Here is a 25,683-nt window from a genome sequence, read left to right on the forward strand (position 1 = left end):
CAAACTAACAAAAAAATGGTGATAACATATGTATCAAAATTGAAGTCAGTTAATCTTTTAAAGCAAATTCTAAATTCTAATCAGTTGGCTTAATTATTGTGCTTCACACTTTAGTTTTTACTTTAGTTTGGAATTGTTTTGTCATATTTTAGGTCAAAATTCTTGAAATTATAGGTCTTATCATATCTTGTTCCTTAATCCTAACTAGGGACAAAATATGATAAGATATAACCAGATATGATTGAGGTTTGTTATAGATATTTAAGATATGATAATGTATAATAAAATATAACATGATAAGATAAATAAAATGTTTAATCTTTTAGTTTATTAGTGTCAAGACCTCATGTGGGTCGGGTAAAGGTCAGCCGAATGCCGAGCTCATATGTCTGGTCAGCCTTTAGATGATCGGAGGGTTCACAAACTAATCAAAATAAAGTTAAAACATAAAAACTAAATATAACTATTTATAAGTTGCCTACTTGTTAAGATAATTTTAATTGAACATGTTATTTTCATCGATTTTTTATACTATTTTGATATATAAATGATAATTTTTTAAAAAAGAAATATGGTTATCGGTTACTTTATATTTGAAAAAGAAAAAATAGACTATTCAAACTTGTGGTTGATTAATAAAAAAAAAAATTGTGCTTGATTTCTAAAAGAATCATTTAATAAAACTGAAAAAAAATATAAATTAAGATTAACATGATACACAGAAAGGGTTATCTTCATACGATTATTTTTCTTTTTTTAAAAAAAATTGAACCAAATCAATTAGCCATCATTCTTAATTAATTACTTAGTTAATGATATGCCTAATAACACATCTCTACATTTATTAGACCAATCCCTGAGCAGGCTAGCTAAACCATATAGGCATATATACACGGTACGACCGGTTAAATTCAATGAGCTTGATGTTATATAAGAACCGCTATCTTCCATGGTGTGACATATTCAGCTTTCATAGAGTTTTTATTTGATACGTTTTTCTCTCCTCATTCTAGAGCCTTCATCTTGTTCAGGTGCCAAAAAATGTCTTCATCTTCCCTTTCCATAACTCCATTAATCTTCGATTCAAATGCTTTTGCATTCTCTTATCAATCACTTTCTTTCCTCTGTTGGCCCTTTATATATTCTTACGGTCCCTCAATTAGATCTTCCATATTATTTGTTCTTTAATTCCTACATACATCAAGGATCATGCATAGGTGTACAGGAGGAGAGAAGCTTTAATTGGTGAGGCTGATTTGGGAAGAAGAAGGAAAAGGATCAGCATATATGGAGGTGAATTATTCATGCTTAATTGTTAACTCCCGTTGATGAGATATACAGCATCATGTACTAATAATCTTTGTGCACATCACCCCCCACACCCCATCTCATTTCTAAAGAATATAGTATATATACAAGTACACTAGCTCATTCAATAATATATTTCTAATCAGCATATTTCTTACATTAAGAGAAGCCTAGCTACATGTCCCCCCTACTAATATATCCTTTTGCAAATACAAGACCTAAGATCTAAAATCGATTGATATTTTGAAGGAATTAATATATAGATGACAGCATATATAAAAGTAAAACATGAATTAAATTTTAGGGATGAAGTAATTTTCTGAAAAACTCACTGTCACTTGATTGTGATCTACATATTCTTGAAGTTTTAGTATTATTTTCTCAGTTTTAGGGCTATTATTTCCCAGGATTAGGGCTAGGGTCATTTTCTCGATCAGTTTTAGTATTATTTCAAACTTGACTAATTATGTGTTAAAAGGAATTAGTTTCACATCTTAACTAAAAGTTGTAGAGATATATAAAAGAAGACGAAGATTTAAGTAAAATTAATTTTGTTTGGATAGAAAAACTCCATAATAATATATGATTGATAAAAACAAAACATGGCTCTTTAGTGTGTACAGATGAATTCAATATTTATATCTATATATATGTACATATATAAAAAAGTCTATTAAAAGAAGTTAATATCTTAAATAAAATTTAATATTTTAAAATATTAGTCTTTGTTAGAGGATACTCAAGATTTGTAATAAAACTTAGTTATGTAATTTAATTATTTGTAAATATAATATACATATTTAGACCAAGAATAGAGTAGGGAAAAAGCAAATTTAAAGGAATAGAAATATGCTTGTTTTGATACACGAAAGGTCCACTTGCCATATAATTATTATATATGTATGGTCTTATCCAAATGCATGCATGATGGTGTTATTGTTCATAATGGACAGGGTGATCTTGATCACGAGTAGAAATGCATGTCTTGAAGGGTTCTATTGGTGGTTGGGAATGGACTGTGATGAGTGATGTGAGATATCTCATGTTGACAGAAGAGAGAGAGCACAACCCGGGAATGGCTAAAGGAGTCTTTGCCTTTGTTGGGAGTGTGCCCTCTCTTCCTCTGTCATCATCACATTCACATGCCTTTGCTTTCTAGCCAAAGTAGACGTGTACATGCAGCGTACTGCCTTATACCATTCAAGGTATGTGAAGCTTTTCTTTGCCTCAGGTAATAATGTCGTTTTCAAAAATATGGAAATGGGTATGTCAAATACGATGGACATGAGAATGGATAGATTGAAATGTTCCTTGACATCACTGTCATACATGATCTTTTTCTTAAAATAATAAAATAAATCAGAATTCAAATTAAAGAAAAGGGAAATAGAAGTGGATAAGAAACTCTATTTTATATTCGTTGAATTTTATCATAATTATAGTAAAAATAATATCAAGAATATTCTTAGAGTTCAATCTTGATGTACACTAGTAGGGATCAAAATAAGTTAAGTTATGCTAGATTTTACATAAATAAGTTTAATCTTTTTAAAAGTCTACTCTATCTTATTAGTTTATTTAAAAGTATTCTAACAAAATAAATTTTAAATAAACTAACAACCCTTTATTTAAATATGTCAAGTTAAACATATAATTGCTATTAAAATTTAGTTTTTTTTTTATAAAAAAAAACTAATGTAACATACAATAGAAAAAGTACTAACATAAAAGGCTAACTTAAAGACATAGATAAACAAAAAAAGCTAATTTAAAAACATGGGAAACTAATGTAGAACGATAAAAGCCATACGATTCAACAAGGCCATGAAACTATTAGTAACTTACAGATTATAATGTCAGTCATAGTCTAATTATTATTTATTTTGATGTAGTAAATAATATGATCTTAGTTTTATTGATTTATTTAATTAACAATGTTATTATTAGTATTATATATATATAGAAGGTCTAATAAGTTTTTTTTATAAGCCTAAGTTTAATCTTTTTAAATAATTAGGTCTTTTTAAAAGTTCAAGCCTAGCATTTTTATTAAATAACTAAGGTCAGGTCATATTTTCACCTCTAATTGTAAGTGTAAATTAATTTTATATTAATCATATAATCACAAACCATCATATGATAATTGTGTTAACTTTTATAATAATTATCTTAAAATTCATATCAAATCTAATAAAATTAATTTACATTATCTTTGTTCTTAATTACTATATACGTATTTCATGAGTTGTAGTTTTCTGCTGTTAAAATTTGGGAGAAAATGGTGACCAAATAACATTTCTCAATACAAAATGCAGAGTTCAAGATAGAAATAAATGATGCCTCAGCGGCTTCCCCTTTCCTTTCCTAGTTATTTCCAAGAACAATTGTTTTAAAGGGGAAAAATTAGGAACACATTGAGTAATAAAAAATTGTTTACTTACTCATTTTCCTTTGTCAATACACTCATAATTTGTTGCGAATCATCTGAGAGAAATGATTGTGATATATACGTGCGTGCGGTGGTGAAAATGTGAGAATCCAAATCATCAGCCAACAAAGGAGCCATTTTCTTTTTAGGATACAAGAGCCAATTTGGATTCTACAGTTAATTAAGGCGAATATTTGTCACAATGTTGTTTTATTGGAACCTTTTTATATTTAGTTGGTCTGCGGGAATTTAATGGCATGCAGATATTTCATATTTCAGGCTCAGAAAATTAATGACCTCTTACTTTCGATCTTTTCCTTTCTTTTTGTTTCGGTGGTGTTACGCTTGTCACATTTCTAGTTTTGTATATGGCACGCTTTCAATGAGCACGCTTATGCACCACCCATAATTGGTAGGAAAACCAGTACATAGTTGCATACATCAAACCTAAAACTAATTAACCCGGTAGCTATTTTTGTTTTTTAATAATTTAAGATTTGAATCCTCATTCATCTTTACGGATGGAATAAAGTATTCACCATAATCTTTGGATATGGAAGATTAAGATATGCAGGTGCAAATAGAACGTGAGTTAGAAGATTAAGTTGTACATGAGCTAATAGAATTATGTGACAGCATTTACATTTGTTTGTTTCAAATTATATTAACGCATTGGCATGCATATTGAACAATAACCGAAATGAGTAAGATATCGATTGTTACGGCATGTCTACAACGTGTCAAGGCTCACAAGTCACAAATGAAGCCTACAGAGCAAAAATCAAACTGAAACGCCAAAACTGCATGGCATCAGCGGTGAGGATACTTGTTGTTGGTAGAGTTTTAACTTATTACTAGGAGTGTGGATCCCGTGTTTTAAGTCACAGAAAAGAAAAAAGAGAAAAACCAAAATATTAAAAAAATGGTAAATCTGTCAACTTATGACATGTGATGACAACGGAATAATTTCTATGCAGATATAAATTAAAATTATGTTGGAAAAGATATTTCAATTAGTTTTTAATTTTTTTATTAGCGAAAGAAATTTGTTCGATCATTTGGTAAACAAATATTTTTGACTTAATTATAAAATCTCTCCCCTTATTTTGCCTATTACACTAAATCGGTCTTTCTATTTTTTAATTCAATATTTAAGTCTCTTACATTTCAAAATACACGGTCTTAGTATATATAAAATAAAAATAAAATTTATATAAATATACATATTCTAATTTATGTGAAAATAGAATTTAATCTTATATATTATATTTTAAAACATAATATATAAAATTATAAAAATATAATAAATTAAAAAAAATTAAGTTTTAAACTATTTTCGTATAAAACCTATATTAATACTATATTTTGCATGAAAGATTGAAATGAACACTTAGGTGTAGTGATAAAAAAGTATGTTTTTAAGAATCATGGTTCTAATATATGAAGACTAAAATAATATATTTTAAAATATGAGACTCAAATAGTGATTTAAAAAATAGGAAAATCAATTTAATGTAATAGGTAAAATAGAAGGACGAATTTTGCAATTAAGCTAATATTTTTTAATAATTTCTAATATTTTTTTAAAAGTTATTTTAAGTATCATTTTTTAAAACTCTAGCTTTTAGCTTTTATATTTTTATCTTCAATATATTTATTCAATTTTTTTGTTATCATTTTAAAATAAATCATGATTTTATTATTTTTTATTGTTTAATACTTTTTAATTATTTCATCAGTTAATCTTATCTAATACTAATCTAATTTTTCAGCTTCCGACTACTAATTAATTTTCTAACTAATTTTATCAAACATTGCCTATAAAGTTGAGAACTCATTAAAAAAAAATCAACATTTGAATTAATTTTGTAACTGTGGAAGTATGTTGCACAAAATAGCCACGCCAAATACGTGAGAAGGACAACATTGTTGCATAGCATGCAACAAGATGTAAACGGATACAATTGAGCAGTTTCTACAGAGGTACATCGAAACTTGGAATTGTAATTGTGACAGCGAAGAAGAGTAGCAATTCAAATATTCATATGCATAAACTGACAAAAATGTATTGTAACGTCAGCCACCTACTAAATAAATTTCTTTTAGAGGTGAGAAAGGGAAATGTATATAAAAAAATAGTGAAGCTTTTTAAAGAAACTCAAGGAATTAATAGAGATTCATTCCATAGGGAGAAATTCAAAGTAGCATCCTTAATTGCTTTTTTTTTGTTTGTTGGGTACAATCTTAATTGCTTAATACATAGTTTTAGTTTTATTTTCTCCTTTAAAAAAATACATAGTTTTATTTTCTTGTTCTTACTAATTCTAACATCTTTAGCCTTCAACCCTTTTTGATGGTTTGTTCAATTACCATGACTTTCCGTTCCTTGAGACTGGTATAAACTTGTGGTCAAAAGCCTTTTGCTTCTGCTTCTTGGACACAACGTTAACATGGGTGTGATATAATATGACATTAGGCTTTATATTGAAGTCCCTTATAAAATGATCCGTTCTTGCATCTGATACTTGTTGAACTTGAACAATTTTCTTTAATTGCTTCAGGCATAGGTTGGTCATTCATCATTTTCTTCCAATAATCCCCCAGGTCTTTTCTTGCATGGCTTAAGTTGATGTTGGCAACCTATTTAGTAGAGATAACATAGAAAAGTCATAAACCATGCATCTCTGTTTCAAATTTTAAATCAAATGAGTTGCTTCAGAAAAGCTTACCAGGAGAAGAGACAAGATTACGAACAATGCAGAGATGGGCTTCATTCCTTTGCTAAGATGTGTGCTCCTCCTTACAGCATGATTAAGATTAATTATGCTCTAGCTACCTTCGCAACATAACATTTTTCTTTTAGTACTTGTTATCCGAGACTAAAACGGACTAAATGTATATGTAGGAAATAAGTTAAAAAGTATACGTGCAATGATTAAAATATAAAGATTGTGCAAATATATGGAATAAATGAGTAATTAAATAAAAATAGAGTAGATTACAGTTAAACTCCCTACTTCAGGTTTTGGTGAGATTGTACAAACTCCCCTCTTTTGTAACGCTTACATCAATCCATTATTGGGATGATGTACATGTAATGTTTTTTAAAGTGTAACATTTACAATGGTATGCAAGGCTTTAACATGCTCATTGCCTCTTTCCCCTACTTCTCCGTGAGTATCTATTGCGATTTACTTTTGTTTCAGTGAAGAAAACAATTCCATATTATTTGTATTGAAAATTAAGTTGTCTAGCAAAAAGTAGTACCTTGGCCACTTAAATGAGAGGCCATGTAGAGGGTCTTTCCGCCAGGAGCAGCACAACAATCAATAATAGTTTCACCAGGTTGAGGATCCACAACAGAAACTACCAGACCTGCAATCAAGGATGTGTGAAACATTGTACAAGAATATAACCATGTAACATAAAAATTCCTTTTAATTAAAAAAAAGGAAATAAAGACTGGTTGAAATCTATACTTCAATTAGCATATAGGGTAAAATAGTGTGTATACAAAATGGAACGCCTTTGGTCACATGTCTCCTTTCTAAAGGTCGCTTGGCAAATGACCTAAATAATGCTACTTAGTGACTCATATTCGATCAAGCACAAGAGAATCATACAAAGAAACTTCGGTGCTACTAATACATGAACATAAACACATAAAAATAATGCATTATTCCTGGTGAGTCATCTTAGCAAAGCAGGGGCCAGTGTTCCAAGTAAAATACAAAAGAAGGGAAAAGAAATTTTAGATATTACAGCCTTATAGGCATTCCTTCTATGAGAAAAGATGAGAAGTTGACCTGCACTCTCATCCTGAACTGAACATAAACCCTTTTTGAGAAGACCAGCTTGAATGATAATTTGAAATATGAGACTACAAATAGTCAACATGAGAAAGTCATGCTTACTTCATAACTGATAATAACAGCAAAACAAGTATCACTTCATTGCCTCCCATGTGAAAAATATAAAATATAAAATAAAAGGAAAAGATACACCCACAGTAGGTCAGTAGCCGGATAAAGCATAATTTCACACTATCAATATTGAAACTATTAGCTATTACATAAGGTAGAAAATATTTAAAGTTCAATCCGCAAAACTTTTCTCCTCTAATCAGAGTTTGACTCCATAAAAATTCATTATACAAGTTAGGAAATTCACATACCTGCAACCCAGTTTTGATATGAACAAATTCATCCAAATGCAATGAAAGTTTTGTGTGGGACATGATATTTAATAAGAAATACTTAAATCTGTCAGGAAGACAAAGATGAGACAGAGAGCAAGAGGTAAAATACAATTGTAATGTGCAAATGTAACATGAACTTCTGCTCAAACCTGTAGAGAAAGAGAAAATTTCATTCATAACAAATAGCAAGAATTTTTGAATTTCAAAAAACAACGTTAAAATAATAATAATAATAATAATAATAATAAAACCGATAGTGTTATAAGCAGAAGTAAATGCCATGTTCAATCATGAATAGTAGCACCTTCAATGCATTAACTGTGTCACAAGGTCATCTCTTGAAAAACCTCTTGCACGGCTTGCTCTGAAATTAGCATAAATATATAGCTTGAGTTCTTTATTGTCTGTGTTACATGCAACTCTGGGTGGAGCACAGAAAAATGGAAGAAATATTCACTAGCCTTAAGCTGAAACTGGGTTCACTGTTGTTCCATATCATCAATTTAATGGCTTCTTCCTGGCCAAGATATTTTGTCCATCTCCTTACCATCCATTACAAAGAAGCAATAAGAAAATGTTTCAATTAAGTTTTGCTTTCCTTATTCTGGTGATACAATTAAGTTTGACACACAGAATGAGACCAAGGCCCGTATTATTAATAGGGATCTGATTAAAAATTCTGAAATGAAGCATTACAGCATGATTGCTAATTATTGCTAGTCAAAAGCCTTTGTACAAACCCGATCAGCCTAATCCTACTTGGTAGTAGTAGTAATATACAAACATCTATGTCAATTTTCTACTTTCCTCATTCTGTACAAACACCATGAGAATGAGAGCACCTAAAACACGGTTTTACTTATTATAACTATGATCAAAACAAAACAAAACAAGCTTTCTGTCTGTTGCGCTTTGAACATACTTAGCTTAGCCACATGAAATTCAGTGTATTAGCTCTGTGAATGAACTATCACTATGTAGGATATGACTTGTTAGTTTTTGAGACTACAGAATAGTAGAGTAGAGCATTAGAAATGATCCCCGAAAACAATTAAAGAATGAAAAGAATAAGTTGAGTTGATCAGTCAATTTTGATCTCGCACATAGACTCTTGATCAGCCTCTGAAACAATGTCCTCAATAGTGAGAGGCAGAGGTAGGTCAGAAGAAAAGGTGAGTGTTGGCTTCACTTTTGGCACAGCAAGTGGTGCAGCCTCATTGTTTAGAATTTGCAGCACTCTCCTCATGGAGGGTCTCTCAGCACTATCAGGATTAGCACAACTCAACCCCAAAATCAACAATTTCCTCATCTCCTCCTCCTCAAACTCCCCATTCAACCTTTTATCAGCTGCCTCAATCACTTTTCCTTCAGAGTGAAGGCCCCAAACCCAATCAATCAGATTCAACATCTTAGACCCTTCTCTTTCAATTGGCCTCCTCCCACAAGCCACCTCAAGCACAACCACCCCATAGCTGAAAACATCAGTCTTATCAGTGGCTTTTCCATACTGAAGATACTCAGGTGCAAGGTACCCCATTGTTCCAGCAGTTAAAGTGGAAACAGGGCTCTTATCATGATCCATAAGCTTTGCCAATCCAAAATCCCCTAACCTAGGGTTGAAATTTCCATCCAGCAATATGTTCCCAGCCTTAATATCCCTGTGAATCACTCTCTGCTCACACTCTTGGTGAAGGTAAACCAGCACAGAAGCCAACCCTAGTGCAATGTTTTGCCTGTGAGACCAACTCAAAAGCTTCCCCCTTTCAGGTTCCTTGTAAAGCATCTTGTCCAAGCTTCCATTGGGCATGAAGTCATACACAAGCAGCAACTCCCCCTTCTCAACGCACCAACCTTGAAGCTGAACCAAATTCTTGTGCCTCAAACCAGCAATGGTGTTGAGTTCAGCCAGAAACTCAGTCTTCCCTTCGTGAGAATGTCTTGACCTTTTCACAGCAGCGATGGTTCCAGAAGATATAAAGAAAGCCTTATACACTGTTCCGAAAGATCCATGCCCAACAATCCTACTAGGGTGAAACTCTTTTGTAGCAGACTTCAACTCTTTGTAATGAAACTCCCTAGGATACGCCACGAAACCACTCTTCTGGAACTTGTCTTTCTCTCTCTCTTTTCTCCCACCAATCTTCCATCTCCGAACAAAAACATACCCCAAGAATATTGTGAAAGCCACAAAGAAAGAAACAGAACCCGCAACAATGCCAACAACCCTCTTGTCACGCTTCTTGGTGGCACCGGAACGTGAAATTCCCACCACGGAAACGTTATGAGGGTGGTGCAACGTGGTGGTTATTGTTTTGGCGTGAAAGGTCCAATTTTTTATATGGTGAAGCTCGATGCTTCCCTGAGTGGAAGCGGAGAAGCCAACGTAGACGGGGTCTCTGAGGTGATGAGAAAGATCGAACTTGACAGAGAGGAGAGGTAGGAGGGGTTTTGAAGAACGTGAATAGCTCAAGAAAACGTTCAGTAATGTGTATTGGGTGCTGTAGTCGATCCATGCAGCGATGGTGTTGCCGCTCTTGAGGTCGATGCCGTCCAAGATGGGGTCTCCGGTTACGAGGGACTTCATGGAGTCCACGTCGAAGCCCACGTGGTTCTCGTTCGGGTCATCAAAGCGCGCGTCGAGGCGCGTGTCAAATTCGATGGCGACGAAGCCGGTGGCGGTGGGGAGGCCAAGGGGGCCGGAGAGGGAGAGGGTGGTGTTGGGGGAGAGGAAGAAGGCGAGGCCGTCGCCGGAGGAGGTGGGGTTGAGGTTGTGGATGGAGAAGGAGAAGGTGGTGGAGAAGGAGGCGTGGAAGAGGGAGACAGGTTGGCTGTAGACAACGGCGCCGGTGCTGGAGGTGGGGGCGGCGTTGGTGAGTCTTACGACGCCGTTGTTTCTGAGAGAGGAATCGCCGAGGAGGGTGATGTTGTTGAGAGTGAAAGAAGGGAAGTCGAAGCTCACGTTGTCTGCTACTGCCACCTCCCACAATAACAACGTCAAGATGAAGAAGAAGAAGAAGAAAGTGAAATCCATGGCCATGAACGACGTGGCTCCAAGAATCAACAAGAAAATGAACGAAGTGGCGGTTGTGTGTACTGCATGTGGAGGTATCTTTATTTTGCATTTTTTTAGCACTATGTGCATTATCAACTCATTTTTTTATCCTAAAAAAAAATTACTTTATAATATTTTTACCCGTCAAAATTACGGTGGATCACCTTAATAATGGTCCATTATAGACCATTATTTCCGGTGTACTCAAATGAAACGCTAATTAAAAACAAAAAAACTGAACCTTTCACTCCTCTTGTTCCTTCAACCCCTAAAACTGAACGCTAATTAAAAAATATATATTTATTCTTGAAGTATATATCTGGAAGTATGGATCATAGTCTCAAAGATATAATTCCAAAATAGATATATGTAATTCTAAAAAGGAATTTTTAGAAAGTAAAAGGGGTGTACTTGTTTAAGAAAAAGAATATAATGGGTAATTGAGAGAAGGGGTACATGAGGGTACTTATGTCAAAGGTAGTGTAAATAGCAAGAGCCTAAAGTTCCTAGCAAAGTTGGGCCACCTTATTGAAGAGACCCTTTCAATGTTGGGTGAAGTATTGTATGGGCATGGAATATTGGAATTTGATGTGTTCGTGTTTAATGAACTTTCTCCCATCATTGTATGTGTAGTAAGTATTCCTTTCATTTCATTCATCGTCTTATTGGGCACGCCCCCATCCTCGGCTTCTCCTTCCTGGAGCACTCTCACTCCGTCACCCAACACATCCAGGTAAGGTTCTCTCTATACTTTTAATTCACTGCAATGTCTCTTTAGAATCATAGCAGAAATTAAAAATTTGTCTGAAACCTGTTTATGCTTTTTGTTGGCAAATAGTAGGAACTAATTTGGAATTTATTAGAAAGGAAGACAAGGATGGGATTCATGTTTGTAATTTGAGCTTGAAACTCCATCTCTTCGTGCTTAACTTATTTGGAGCTTGAATCTGGAATTCCAGGTTCAATTAATCTATCAAGGAAAAAAAAAAGTAACTTTGCATTTGGATTTCAGCATTGCTTGTTTTTAATGGTTCCAGGTCATGGATGTTCCACTGCCACGGGATAAATTGGCTTTAGATTTGATTAATAATGAGCCCTCCCCTGCAAACACGAGCAAGTATGTTCCTGTCTGTATTATTTTTTTATTTGTTTATTTTGTGAGGAACTTTTCTTTTGACCTTATTATGAATTAATTATGACATTCTTTTTCTGTCTCTCATTAAAACAACAGCAAGATATATGTAATTCTGGTGGCAACTGGAAGCTTTAATCCACCTACTTTCATGCATTTACGCATGTTTGGTTAGTTGCGTTCTTTTATAGCTCCGATTCTTTTTTCTTTCATTTCCTTAAGTTTACAATGCAGAGACTTGTTATTCTACTGCCCTTGACATCTATACTTCTTTGGTGCTTATAAAACTCATATCTGAATAATTTTAACTCCTTCCACTCCTCTAACAAAAATAAATGACATCTTGAAGATAAGTTCATTCTTGAAAGTATTGATTATTGAACAATTTGGCACTTTTCTATTTTTCCATTCAGTGTAGAAGAATTAAGGGGGAAAAATTAAGATCTCATATACATCATGTGAAAAAAAAAAAGTCAATGGTTGCTTAATAGTGTAGTAGCCAACACTGCATGCATGATAATCACTTTACCATTTACAGTGGTTTTTGCATTTTGTGATCAAACCATATGTTAACCATTGGTAAAATATACTCACTATAAATTATATAATAATATAGGCTTCTTTGTCTACTTGAATTAATATTATAATTATAAAAGCCATATACATATAATTGAATTTTTTGTTGAAAATTCTATGTTGTACTTACTACATAGATGTTCAAAAGAGTTGGGTTTGCCTGGGAACAATTCATACCAATGTATCTTCTTGTATTGTTAGCTTCCTTGAGTCATGATCTCCGAGTTTCTACTTTCTTAATGAAGGTGAATGGGAGTATATATTGAATATTCCCTCTAATTCACTTCTAGTACTACTTGATGGAATTTCATTAACTTAATTTCTTGAATTATGTGCAATTTAATTCTTAATTTCATTTATTTTCTGCTAGTCTGATTTTTTTTTAAAAAAAATTAAAATTTGTGGGTGTTATCCTTAGAGCTTGCAAGAGATGCATTGAATTCAGATGGCTACTGCATAATTGGAGGTTACTTGTCTCCTGTGAATGATGCATACAAGAAAAAGGTATGAAGTTGTCAAGCAAAGAGAGAAAAAGATTCCTCATTTATTATATCCATACATGAGAGTCTGTAAAACTTGTTAGCAAAATAAATGAATAAATAAGGTAAAACTTATGCTTGACATGTGGAAACTGGAAAACACTGAAACACTTGACTGAGTTTTTATTTTACTTTTTTCAGCAAATAGATCAAATCCTATGATTCTATTGATGAAATTATGATTTTTATTAATCAAGTGATGCTATTAGTTTCACTGCCACATGCTGGTCTAATTGTATTTTGCTTGCATGTTTATATAGGGCCTAATATCTGCTGAACATCGAATACAATTATGTCATTTAGCCTGCAAAAGTTCAGATTTTATAATGGTTGATCCATGGGAGGTAATTACTCTTTTATCAGCTAGATTGCTTGTCTTCCTATTTTCTGTGCATGTTAATAAGTTTCATTATCCATAGATTTGAATTTGAAAGACAGTGCTTTGATGTCATGCGTGTTGTGAGAAATTTTGGCTCTCTAGCTAACCTTATTTATTAATATTTTGCATTTTTATCTGGCTATAAACTGCTGCAGGCAAGTCAGAGCACATATCAACGCACTTTAACTGTTCTCTCCAGAGTCCACAATTCAGTTTGTGAGACAGGGTTGGTATCTCAAGGTATGCTCAACAAACAAGCCTTCAATAAAATCACATACTCTAATTGCCATTTCAAATTGCTCCCCTGTCCCATCTTAAAATTCAAAATAAAGGAAGAAGTGACACTAACACCAGCTCTCTTAATCTCTTTTTAGAATGAAATACTAGTCACATTAATGATAATCCGTACTGCTGATGAACTTTTAAAAAAATGTGCTAAGTGTTAGGAATACTTTGTGATTTAAATGATTAATATATGGATTTTAATGTTTGGACATGTTTTCCTGTCTCTGGCATTAGGTGGTCATTTGACTCTAGTATTTTGTGGGAATTTCTTAGTGCTATATGGATGCATGATTGGATGGGCAATTTGGTTCCGTATGACGCTAAAGCCTTCAAAAGTTATCTATCATATATCTTATATATATGTTCATTGACTTAATTGTGATTTAGTCTAAAAGGAGCATTAATAGTTCCTTCCCTTCATTAGTTAAAGATACCGTGCTAGATTTTCATTTCTTTCTATACACGTTTTTGACAATGTTGTAACAATACAATAATTTGCTTTTGTATTGATTAGTGTAGAATCCCTCAAGGTCATGCTTCTTTGTGGTTCTGATCTCCTTCATTCTTTTAGCATTCCTGGATTCTGGATTCCTGACCAGGTACTATAACGGAAAAATCTAATATTATTTATCATGGATTAGTTTCACATGGAGTTATTTGACAATTCTTGGAACAAAAGACCTTGTCCCACCTAATAATTTGGGTAAACCAACCTTAAATGGTCGTGAAATTGAAAGTCAGGAATTATATTGATTTTGTGTTTTTATTGTTAGAATTAAGAAGCTTATTGAGTAAATTGTTCTTATTTCTTACCACATAGATACAAGGCATGGGTGGAGTATGGATTAGGAGTGTCAAACTAATGAATTGGATAATTTTTTTGAATTGAAATGGATAGCCAATCCATTTATGATCCATTATTAATGTATTGCAAAAATCTAATTTATCCATAACTTATTTCATAGAAAAAGGTCCATCCATTATATTTTATTTTTTTCAAAACAATATTTTTCTAAAACAAAGTGTAATATTTGTACAAATTCTTACACTGAAATACCATAGAATCCAATATTTATCTCATAAAGACCTATGTCCAAGTAATGAACTTGGAACTACTTGATTCACTGGATTGCAAAATATGTTGGATGGTTCATTATCTATCCAATAACAAATGGTAATCCAATTCAACTAATGTATTAAGTTTTATTTTTATAATTGAATAGATTGATTGGTTGATTTATACTTGATGGATTGGACTGTTAGTGGATAAAAAGATTGAATTGCCACATATGTTAATGAATACTAATTTGCCATAGGTTGTGGAAACAATGAACTATAATTGTTTTTGTACTTTAGGTTAAAACTATATGCAAAGATTATGGAGTAGTCTGCATTCCCAGGGAAGGACAAGATGTTGAGAAGACTATATTTAAAGATGACATTCTGAATGAGAATAAGGTATATCACATTTCAAGCTTGTCCTATTTCCCTATATGCGTTTAAAATGAAATGTGGCTTATGAATTTTGGACATTTTCAAATATCTGTTTGCTGTGTATTTGACCAAATTAAGGTCAAATTATAGACCAACTTATGAAATCCTTCTGTGATGTCCCATATACTTAGGTGTGTTGATGTTTGATCAACATGGGAATTTTAAATTTGATGATTAAAATTTATTACCTTGTTTGTACATGTGTGTGCTAGGGCACATCGTTTTTTGTTGTTGTGATTGGTTAGAATTGATTAATTCCTCTCAACCTTGATTACTGATTAGCTTTTAACAATGGACACTTTTTCTTGAGGTGTCGGAGTGTGAGACATGTGCTGCAGTAACACCCACCTTCTTGACATTTTGTTTGACATGTGTCAGATACTACTTATTAAGTGTATACCGGACCTTCCTGTATGACTTGGATACTTGAACCACGATACCTTCAAAGTATGGATGGATACTTCGAGGACACTAGTACTATATAAACTATAAAATATATATTTTTTAAAATATTCAGTAATGAAACAAAATTCCTAGGACCAGACTTTGTATTAGCGTTTTGTTATGTGAACAAGAATAAGAATTAGAATGAATTGCTTTGCTACTCAGCTTTTATGCATATTTAAATTGAAATTTTCCACTATTTTTTTTAGGATAATATCAAAGTTGTGAATGAACTTGTTCCAAATCAAATCAGCTCAACCAGAGTAAGGTAATGCTATGACATTGTTTACTTTCAAGAGTTACTGGACGATAATTTTTAAAAAAGAGAGATGTTCAATTTTCTTGTCTTTTTCACTAATTTCAGGGATTGCATTGCAAGAGGACTATCTATAAAATACCTTACCGCGGATGAAGTGATTGATTATATCAGAGAGCAACAATTATACTTGAACTAATGATAAATGATTACTACTGTTTTTCATTACATTCTGTAGACATGAGTCTTTGCAAGAACCACTGCGCATCGCTATCCGAGCCAATTTTCTATAAACAGATGATTTTTCATTTTTGTGTTGTAAATTTGCAGATAAATAAATATTACATAATTTATGTAATCGAATTGCAAATACTACTGTTGAAATTGCAACCTAGTGCCTTTAAGACTTTGGGTTAGATGTAGTATATTAAGTTTATTTGTTAAGGGTTGATGGGGATCTCTGCAATTTGTTTGTGTAAAAAAAAATAAAAATTGAGCCGGGGATATTCTTGATTGGAGCCCCTGATATATTGAAATTTATTCAAGTAGTTGGTTGTTCTCAATAGAAAATTTGTTAGTGTAGGCTTAAACTAGCTTTTATCCCGTGGTGATGTTATAAGGTAGTAAAATTTAGTCCAGTGTCATTGTTCGTTTTAAGGTAGTAAAATTTATTAAATAAGTAAGTGTCAACACAGATTTGATGGTAATGTAAAAAATTTAAACTGAAAGTACCTCCAAATTAAACTTTAGCTAAATAATATTATATAATCAATTACTGAGCACACTCAATATAGTTTACATTCATTCAACTTGATATAGGCCGGGGCATGAAAAAGAGACTGAATACTTAATATATTAATTTTTCCATACATTTTAAACTATATACATGATCATAAAGTGTTATTATCCTTGTGGTAATGAATAATGGCATATTAACACTTTATGATTTCAAAGATTTAATTTATATTCATTTTTTCTCTTTTATTTCTTTCCAGCACCATATCACTTATTATAAATTTATATCTATATAATTTTTTTATTTATATAAATTAAAGAGAGAATTTATAATAATTCATGTATTTTATTCAACCAGATCTTTTTAATCTATGTCTATATAATTTCATTTTATTTTTTAGATGTGAGCTAGAATTTGGTGTTTGCCCAATATCATTTTTTTACATTATAAATTGCAACATTTTGTATCACCACTTCCCAACTTCCATTGATTAGTTCTACCCCTATCCTATGCTTTGAAACTTTAGCCTTTTGAATCCCTAGCTATAATTCTATAGTTAAATCTTCTTGTGACGCTTAATATTCAGTTGAGTCAATGTCAATCTTACCAAGTTCAGGGGACCGATTGTGTGAGGGTGATTTTGAGATTCTCCCTGCCACAAAATTTCGTTACTTTGCTTAGAACATCACTTTCAAAATGGAAGAAACAGGTAACGATATCCATGCATACTTCATTAGGATTAAGGTATTCGACTTCATTAAGATTATGATTCATAAAATAAAATATTAATTCACGTGAAAAGTAAGTGTAACTAGTCTCCTTGTAAGTGTACAATTTTACATTGTTTATAAAATTTTCTTAAGCTTCACTGATCCTTAATTTCTTTCACCCATTTGTTTGGATATGTCATCTATACAGATCCTGCGATAGTCTTGAGTGCATGTTTTCTCTTTCCGTGATAATCTTAGCCTCATGATTGCTTCAGAATCACCTCACTCAGCAAATCTTATACTAACCCTGATCCTATATATATAAAAAATAATTACCTAATTCATCGAGACCAATAAAAATAATTAGATTCATTAATTTATTATAAATTTTAATTTTATTTTTAAGATTATCCATAACATTAAATAATTTAAAATATGATTATTTTTAAAAAAATAATTTTTCAATCAATAAATATGTTTTGTTTTGTTGATATAACTCAATAAATGTCTGCACTTTCACGGGAAAAAAAGAATAAACATTAGAAGTAAAAAATTTAACAATAAAGTAATTTTATATATCTTATAATTAACATCAAGAAAATATTATCTCGGTTATATATATATATATATATATATATAGGATCAGGTAACCGAGGCTAGAGATAAAGGGAGAGACGAGTGAACGAGGAAACCACGCGTGAAACCATGAATTATTATTGTTATCATTTTTTAGATGCTCCATATATTTGCAATCAGAAACAAGATGTTATATAATCAATATTAGGTTTTTCAATTTCATCATTTTATTTTTCTTCGATTTTGAAAAGCAGATCATATATGTAATATCTGCATACTATAATCAGCTTACTAAGAAGACTAGTTCGGCCGGAAAATGTGAAATTTTTTTAATTCAAGATAGTATCAACATTTATGAATTTGAAAAAAGTATACTATCCAAATGATTTGTAAAGAAACCATAACATTAATCCTAATATCTTATCAATTATAGTATACGTTGCAGGCAAAATGCGGTGTTTGGATCAAGTTACCTACAGCATTAGTTAATTTTGTTGAAACTGCAGTTAAGGTAATGTTTCCTGTTTGTGTCAGACTTTAATTACTTTAAACCTTGTACAAGTATAAGGTATATCTATTCAGCTACATAAGATTGTTTTAATTAAATTATCTAATTTTTAAATCCAGATGGAAATGTTTGTCAGATTCTAATTTCTTTTTCTCTTTGGAAAACATAGTGTATATATGCATATGAGTTTAATTTGAACTCAATCATGTTAGTTTTCACAATTAAATCGGAAATTTAATTTAATAAAATTATTCAGTTTTTTCAATTATTGAATTTAATTTCTGTAATTTATATTAAATTGATTCAGTTTATCTTGAATACTATCAGTATCAGAAGACAGTTTTATCGTGAAATCACAATGGAAATGCATGGATGGGATCGAGCTAGAGAAAGTATTTTCAATAAATATGTTATCTCATTTTTGTCAGAGATATATAATTTTCAATGAATATATATGTTGGTGGCATGATGCAGGAGAGTTTCCGTTACCACCATGCTGAACCAAACTATCTAATGCTAGTTTATTGGATTATTCCTGAAACAAGCTGCACAAACCCTCCCAATGCATCCCACCGTGTAAGGGTCGGTGGTCTTGTCCTAAATGATAAGAAAGAGGTTCGTTCAAAATATATAACAACAATATATAATATATGGTTCCCTCCTTATAATTGATTCCTTGTTTGCTTTCAAGTAGTAGGTTTCATTTCACAACTCAATTACTTTTCCTCTCTTATTTTCTTTTCTTTTCTTTCTTTCTTATGGTGGGCTTATATATAGGTGCTTGTAGTCCAGGAAAAAAGAGGTATATTCCATGAAATTGGCCTGTGGAAGATACCTACTGGGATAGTTGAAGCGGTGTGAACATTTTCAACCAAAAATTCCTCCCCAGGTGTTGAAAAATAAATATTCCAATTTGTTTAGAAACATGAAATTAACATGGTAACTTCAGGGTGAGGAGCTTTTAGCCGCAGCTGTTAGAGAAGTAAAAGAAGAGACGGGAGTAAATGATGCTGTGTTGCATTTTATATTTGTCGTTGATTAAATGCCCTTTCTTATGTGGTATTAATATAACTCAACTTTGCTCTTTACTTTCCTTGTTCAGATTGATACAGAATTTGTGGAGTTGGCATTCAGGTCTCAATTTTCTTCCTCAAACTTACTTTAGAAACTGAACTACATATCTGTCTCCTACCATTTTTTCTTCTTCATGATTTTAACATTAGAAAATGTAAATATATAAATTGTCTTTCCCTTCAATGATGATAGACATTTACTTCTCATAAAATCTGGCTTTCTTCTTTCCCTCTTATTTTAATTTTGTTTTAAGCTGCTCCTCATGTTTATGATTTGCAGGCACGCAGATAATTCACTATTTAGGAAATCAGAACTATTTTTCCTTTGCATGTTACGTCCTCTTTCTACTGATGACATCAAAAAGCAAGATTTGGAAATTGATCGATGCTGCCAAGGTATACAGTCTTTCTTTAATTTATTTGGTTTGGATGTAAGGATGTCACAAATGATCAATGTGCTAACTGATTAACTTTACACACTATATTGCCATATCTGATGGAGTCATGTTTTGCATGTCTACTTTTAACAAAGTTTATCATTAATTTTTATATATCAAGTGACAAAGTAGTTTTTGTTCTCATCTTCCAACAAATGATAGATATTTTGCAAGGATAAGACCGGATCACATAAGGAGTGACACATGACATGACACAAATGAAGCCCTTCTTTAGGACTAGTATTGTCTAACAGATGAGTCAAGCGACGCATATATATACATATATATATATATAGACACTGATAGGGAAGCGTAGCAGACAAAGGGATGTATTCAGAAGCAATAGATGTGAATCAAGACATAGCAACTACAGGGGTGTCTACAGCAAAGAAGGGTGCAAATCAAGCAGAAAAGGAGGTGCAAGCAGCAGTCAATACCAAAAGAAAGATCTCGAATCCTGAGGAATGATGCTGAATGATCTGTGCTGGAAGCAAGGGAGAGAAGAATAACGATTCTGCTGATATTCTGTAATCACAAAAGACAAATTCTGTTATGAGAATTTCAGTATAAATATCTAATGTAATAACAGCACCAAGGATGAATGAAAAATAGCAAAGTTTTCTCTCCTCTCTGCTCTTCTTCTTCTTCTTAATTCCCTGCGTTATGTCCTATTCGTAACACACACCTAGCTAACATTTTAATGCTCATGCTCTCTACAACAAAGTTCAATGGCACATGCACTACGAAATTATTAATTCTTAACTGAAAATACAAGCAAAAAACGACTTTCTTTATGGCCTTCTGGTGCGTGAACGTGAAGTCTGTGTGACATAATATGATAGAAAGTTGGATTACTCTGCTGAATATATATGATCACACGCCAAACTGTGTTTGGTTGAATTAAGCATTACATACTAGACATTTTAATTGCGACCAAAATTTTTATAAGGATTATATGACCACTATCCACATGTGATTATTTTGTCCCCACATTCTTTAGCTCATAAAGCAACATGTAATTATCTCGTACGTGGGTTCGGATCGATCACGTCCCTTGCATAGTTGGAAAATGACCATGCAACTCATAAGAATGATGTGGATTCTTGAATAATTAATATATGCACATACGCTAGAGGGTTCTATTTGTTGGCAATTTTTTTACATGTTTAAGGTTACGATTTCTCGAGCCTCTCCTACCATATTAAATTAGACTAGTGATATACGAACACTATTTTAAACATCTATCAATATTTCTTATTTTTTTCTATCTTTCTTTTTTATCATATCATAAATTCTATAATACTTATATTTTTTTTTCATTTTTCTCTCACTTATCGTATAAGTGTCTAATAACATTTGAGGTTGATTTATCTTTTTCCTTTCTATAGTTAATATCCTTTTCTCTAGAAAACTTAGATCATATATGATGATCGATGTGATGTGATGAGATACCCTGCACTCAAAAAGAGATCTTATAAAAGGAAGCTGGTATATGCTGACTAATTAACTTTACACTGCCATATCTAAGTCATGTTTTCCTTACTAATGTAGCGCTTTTGTTGGTAATCATCGGTAATTTTTATTTGTACATAATTTAAAAACAAAAAAAACTATACAATAAGGAGAGATAAGGTTGTTAAAGTGATAGAGAGATAAAAGAAATAAAACTATGGTAAATGTTATGTAAACTTGTTATATAAATAACTTAGCTTTTTTATCAGTATATTATTCAATTCTTTTGACTTCATTTTTTTCATGTATTTCTTCCTTTTGTCACAAAGTGGATGCCGTTTGAGGAATATGCTGCCCATACAGAGATGCACGAGCCCTTCAAGTATGAAAATGAATTATGCTTAGCAAAGTTAGAAAGGTTCTATGCTGGATTTTCTCCACGACATATCTCATCATATTTCAAGGAGCAATTGAGTTATCTATATTTAAATAGCCCATGACTTGGACAAGTCTTCCAATTCAGTCAACGCTTTAGGTCTTAGACAAAAGTTGAATGATATCGGTTTCTCACCATTGAGATGTTAATTAGCTGCACGTTCTCGTTTCCTGGATTTTTCATGCTTAGGCACAGACACGGTGACCGGGTGCAACTTTAGCATTGCGCCTAACAAGCCATAATTTCTCTGCTTTTGCCCTGTATTTCTTTTAACATCACAGATTTTACATTTTGATTAATTAGATGTTGTGCAAGACTAACATAGTTATGGCTTTGTCGTGTCGAAATTTGAATAATTCCTACACAGAAAATAGTCTTATGGCTGGTTAGAGGGGGGAGGGGGATATTTTGTTTATTTGGATAAAAAAAATCAAAGTTTTCTCCCGAAATTTTGTCTTCATTTTAAATTTTTCTCATCTTTCAATTTCCCTTTTTTGCAAACGAACCATAGTGATTTCTTGAAGATGGTAGAAAAAATATACTAATCTTTTGCCCCCCAAATCTTCATTGTTCAATAAAGAAATATCTCTAGTTAAAAGAAGCATTTACTTGATAAAACTTGTTCAGCTTTTAGAGTCATCATTGCAATGAACTCCATTATGAACGATAGTGCAACATTTATCAATGATGAAAAAGATAAGTTCTAAGAAGAAAAAAAAACTTCTTTAATTAAAGAAAGAGAAAGTAGAAGTGAAAAGGAAAGGTTGAAAATTTTAACAATCCGTTAGCACAGAGACTCATGCAAAGAGGAAGACATTTGTGTGTGTTACTTCAATAATATTATGACAGATGTGCTGCCATGCGGCACCATATCCCGTGTGTAGAAGAAAAGGAGGCGAATGATCCAAGACTGCATTAAAAACAGGTGCTGGTTGCAAATGAAAACATCCAAATCTAGAACACTCTTTTCCTTCTAAAGCTTTTGTCAGGTCATCATTGCAATTCCCATTATCTCCCAGCTCCACACTCCTTTCCTTCTTATAAATGAATTTTTCTAGTCTGAAGTAAGTCAAACATTAAAGTTGAGAGAAAAAAAATGTTTGGAGCAAAGTTTGTGGCAGTTGTAGTTGTAACCCTTTGGTTATCAAAGTCCAATTTTAATTTTGAAGCTTATGGGGATGCAGTAGGTGATGTGATCCCAACCCCAACTTCTTGTGAGAACTGTCAGGTTACTCCACCACCTTCTGGTGTTGTAAAAGCTACAATACATGAATATTGTAAAAGCTAATCACAGATACTATAGATGAGGTCAAGTAATAGAACCTCCGGAAACAGCTTTGATGCTGCTGTTTTTTTATCAACATCAACTTGGATAGGTAGCCGCATACCTATAGATCCCACTTGAGGGACATTTTGATAAATAATGAAAGGCGTATAACAACGAAAAAATGAAATCCCGATTGCTTTTTAAAGTGGATACTGAGACCAAAGACAAAACTATTCTAAAACTAATCAATGCAACATTAGAGAACAGAATTGGATTGGTTGGACACAAGGAGAAGCTAACAGATAGCATATTGACATCCTGTTATCCTTTGATTTTACACTGAAGTTACCATGGATATGTAGTCATCCTTACTATAGGTTGTCAATCCTCAGACCCTCCTAACCTTGGGAAGAGACATGGAACTTTACATCCACACATTAGAGTTTATACTCCATGTAACACCTCAAGATGCTAAATGAAGATTGATTAAACATCTCTAGAATTATCCTAGTCCAACAACCTTTAAGCATTGACGCCATCTTGTATTTCTCAAAAAAGCTTGTCGTTTCTATTAACCAACTTCTGTCATACATATTTCAAGAGTACTTAGTACTTGCACATTCTACTCAGGCTCACACTAAACTGCTCTACATGTGTTTAGAGTCTGTTTGGATAAGCTTCTCTAGAAGTACTTCTAGGAGAAGAAAATAAGAAGCAACAAATGAAAGGGGCTTCTTCATAAGCTAAAATGAGTTTTCCATTAACTAATTTGTAGATGTCATCTCATCCTTTATAGAAGCTATTTGAGAGAACTTCTACAAATTAGCTAATGATTAGATAATGGAGAACTTATTTTAGCTTATGGAGAAGTTCATCTCATTTTCTTCTTATTTTCTTGTCTTAGAAGTGCTTTTAAAGAAGCTCACCCAAACAAGCCTTTAGGATATAAAGGAAACTAGAAAGATACGGGGGAGAGTAAAATCTAAAATTCCCACATAGATTATCCTTGATCAATCAAACATGTTACTAATCGAGCAGAGGTGAGAAAGAAACTAAACACTTTAAGATCTAATATAGGGATCTTCCTGCCTCAATATTTACTTACTTTCCCTCGTTCATTAACAGGCCAAAATAACAATTTGGTTCCAAGCTTCCAGCAAAAGAAAGAGGAAAAGATTACAACTTCAGCTGATTACCCCTATATGTGTTTCCTATTCCCGCTATGCAAAACCATTATAGAAAAACACCACTCTGAAGTCTGAACTCTTAGAAGAATAGCTCAAACTAAAACCTAGCGACTTAAGAACTAAGAAGAGAAGATAACTGATTGTAGGATTGTTAAACATACAAGAAATTAATATGAGTATGTGTAGAACACTACAACTCAAAAGCCATAACCATTCAGTAAATCCAGAGAGATATAACATCGAATTCAATTAACAATGGAGAAAGGGAAGTTTCTCATCATCTTACAATAATTTAATCCTGATTTAGAAAGACGTACTAGAATCCAGCAATGTAAGAAACAACTAAAATCCGTTTTGCAGAAACTTTCCAAGATAGTAACTATTAAGGAAGTGAAAATGCAAACTTTTCCACTACTTAGGCTGAAGTTGCTTTGCTATACAATTAAATTATCTCAATAACGGATTGGTGATTCAAAGAACTTGCCTATCAGCTGCCTCAGCAACAATGGGTAATCTGGGGATTTGACCCAGCAAGCAAGAAGAAGAACCATAAATCAAGCACACCAAGAGGAACAAAAACACAGTGCTATCCAAACTCATTATCAAATCCAATCCCAACCCATCTTTGGGATTAAACCCTCTTTCAAGGAGGTCAGGGAAAATCAAGAGCACATCAAGGACAACGGCTTGCATAGTGTTGAACCTCACATACTTACTGAAATTGGGGTTTCTCACCACAACAAAATAAAGGGTCAAAAACACAAGGAATCCATTAAAAGGGAAGCTCTTGAAAACTCTTATTGCAGGAACCAATGGTTGAACAATGGCTTGAAGAGGGTAGAACTGTGTGATTACATACTTTCCGTACTGTATGCCATCAAAGAAAGGGTAAAAGTAGCAAAGTGCTGAAATCAAACGATCAGGAACATCAGCAGAGTCACTGCCATTGGATTTGGCCACTATGAGGGTTCTCAGTTGGTGGGGTTTTCTCAATTTCTTTGGAAGAATGTTTAGAGTGAGAAGAGGGGGAGGATGCAGAAAAGTGGATTGAAGTGGCTTCTGTGAGAAGTTAAATGCTGCGGGGCAGAGGAAGGAGGAGGAAGCCATGTTTCAAACGAAGATTCGATTTTGGATGCTATATGCCAAATGGGGAGAGAAGATGAGGAGGGAGAAAGGGGACGAGGATAGATAACATTACACTCTTTCTTCT

The 25,683-nt window shown here is 32.8% G+C and overlaps 4 protein-coding genes and 2 long non-coding RNA genes across 8 annotated transcripts; 3 read left to right on the forward strand and 3 right to left on the reverse strand.

Moving 5' to 3' along the window:
- Positions 1-908: 908 nt before the first annotated feature.
- On the forward strand, positions 909-4,741 carry LOC114383731. The gene is made up of 2 exons (XR_003660588.1): positions 909-1,293; positions 2,262-4,741. It is a non-coding gene; the product is annotated as an uncharacterized LOC114383731 (long non-coding RNA).
- A 1,397-nt stretch (positions 4,742-6,138) lies between these two features.
- Positions 6,139-8,127, reverse strand: LOC114383732. Its single transcript, XR_003660589.1, has 3 exons — positions 7,004-8,127; positions 6,466-6,572; positions 6,139-6,376 (listed from the first exon to the last, which is right to left on the reverse strand). It is a non-coding gene; the product is annotated as an uncharacterized LOC114383732 (long non-coding RNA).
- Positions 8,128-8,993: 866 nt separating this feature from the next.
- On the reverse strand, positions 8,994-10,983 carry LOC114383291 (probable L-type lectin-domain containing receptor kinase S.7). Its single transcript, XM_028342932.1, has one exon. It carries the CDS (start codon positions 10,969-10,971, stop codon positions 9,016-9,018), a length of 1,956 nt encoding a protein of 651 aa, XP_028198733.1. The 5' UTR covers positions 10,972-10,983; the 3' UTR covers positions 8,994-9,015.
- Positions 10,984-11,555: 572 nt separating this feature from the next.
- On the forward strand, positions 11,556-16,602 carry LOC114383292 (nicotinamide/nicotinic acid mononucleotide adenylyltransferase-like). 3 transcript variants are annotated; one of them, XM_028342936.1, is made up of 11 exons: positions 11,636-11,719; positions 11,825-11,874; positions 12,024-12,103; positions 12,215-12,288; positions 13,113-13,198; positions 13,494-13,577; positions 13,768-13,852; positions 14,417-14,496; positions 15,254-15,355; positions 16,045-16,103; positions 16,200-16,602. In XM_028342936.1, exons 3-11 carry the CDS (start codon positions 12,027-12,029, stop codon positions 16,288-16,290), a joined length of 738 nt encoding a protein of 245 aa, XP_028198737.1. In that variant the 5' UTR covers positions 11,636-11,719; positions 11,825-11,874; positions 12,024-12,026; the 3' UTR covers positions 16,291-16,602. The 3 variants fall into 3 exon arrangements, with proteins under 3 accessions (XP_028198735.1, XP_028198736.1, XP_028198737.1); XM_028342934.1 differs by lacking the exon at positions 11,825-11,874 and having other exon boundaries at positions 11,556-11,719; XM_028342935.1 differs by lacking the exon at positions 11,825-11,874 and having other exon boundaries at positions 11,558-11,719; positions 12,218-12,288.
- A 2,517-nt stretch (positions 16,603-19,119) lies between these two features.
- Positions 19,120-22,083, forward strand: LOC114385196 (nudix hydrolase 10-like). Its single transcript, XM_028345217.1, has 6 exons — positions 19,120-19,236; positions 19,399-19,476; positions 19,571-19,621; positions 19,724-19,755; positions 19,975-20,076; positions 21,903-22,083. The coding sequence occupies exons 1-6, from the start codon at positions 19,135-19,137 to the stop codon at positions 22,081-22,083; spliced, it is 546 nt and encodes a 181-aa protein (XP_028201018.1). The 5' UTR covers positions 19,120-19,134.
- A 2,575-nt stretch (positions 22,084-24,658) lies between these two features.
- On the reverse strand, positions 24,659-25,683 carry LOC114383213 (protein TIC 20-v, chloroplastic-like). The gene has a single exon (XM_028342837.1). The coding sequence runs from the start codon at positions 25,578-25,580 to the stop codon at positions 24,945-24,947; it is 636 nt and encodes a 211-aa protein (XP_028198638.1). The 5' UTR covers positions 25,581-25,683; the 3' UTR covers positions 24,659-24,944.

Source organism: Glycine soja, chromosome 14, assembly GCF_004193775.1.
Source record: "Glycine soja cultivar W05 chromosome 14, ASM419377v2, whole genome shotgun sequence".
NCBI classification, from domain to species: domain Eukaryota; kingdom Viridiplantae; phylum Streptophyta; class Magnoliopsida; order Fabales; family Fabaceae; genus Glycine; species Glycine soja.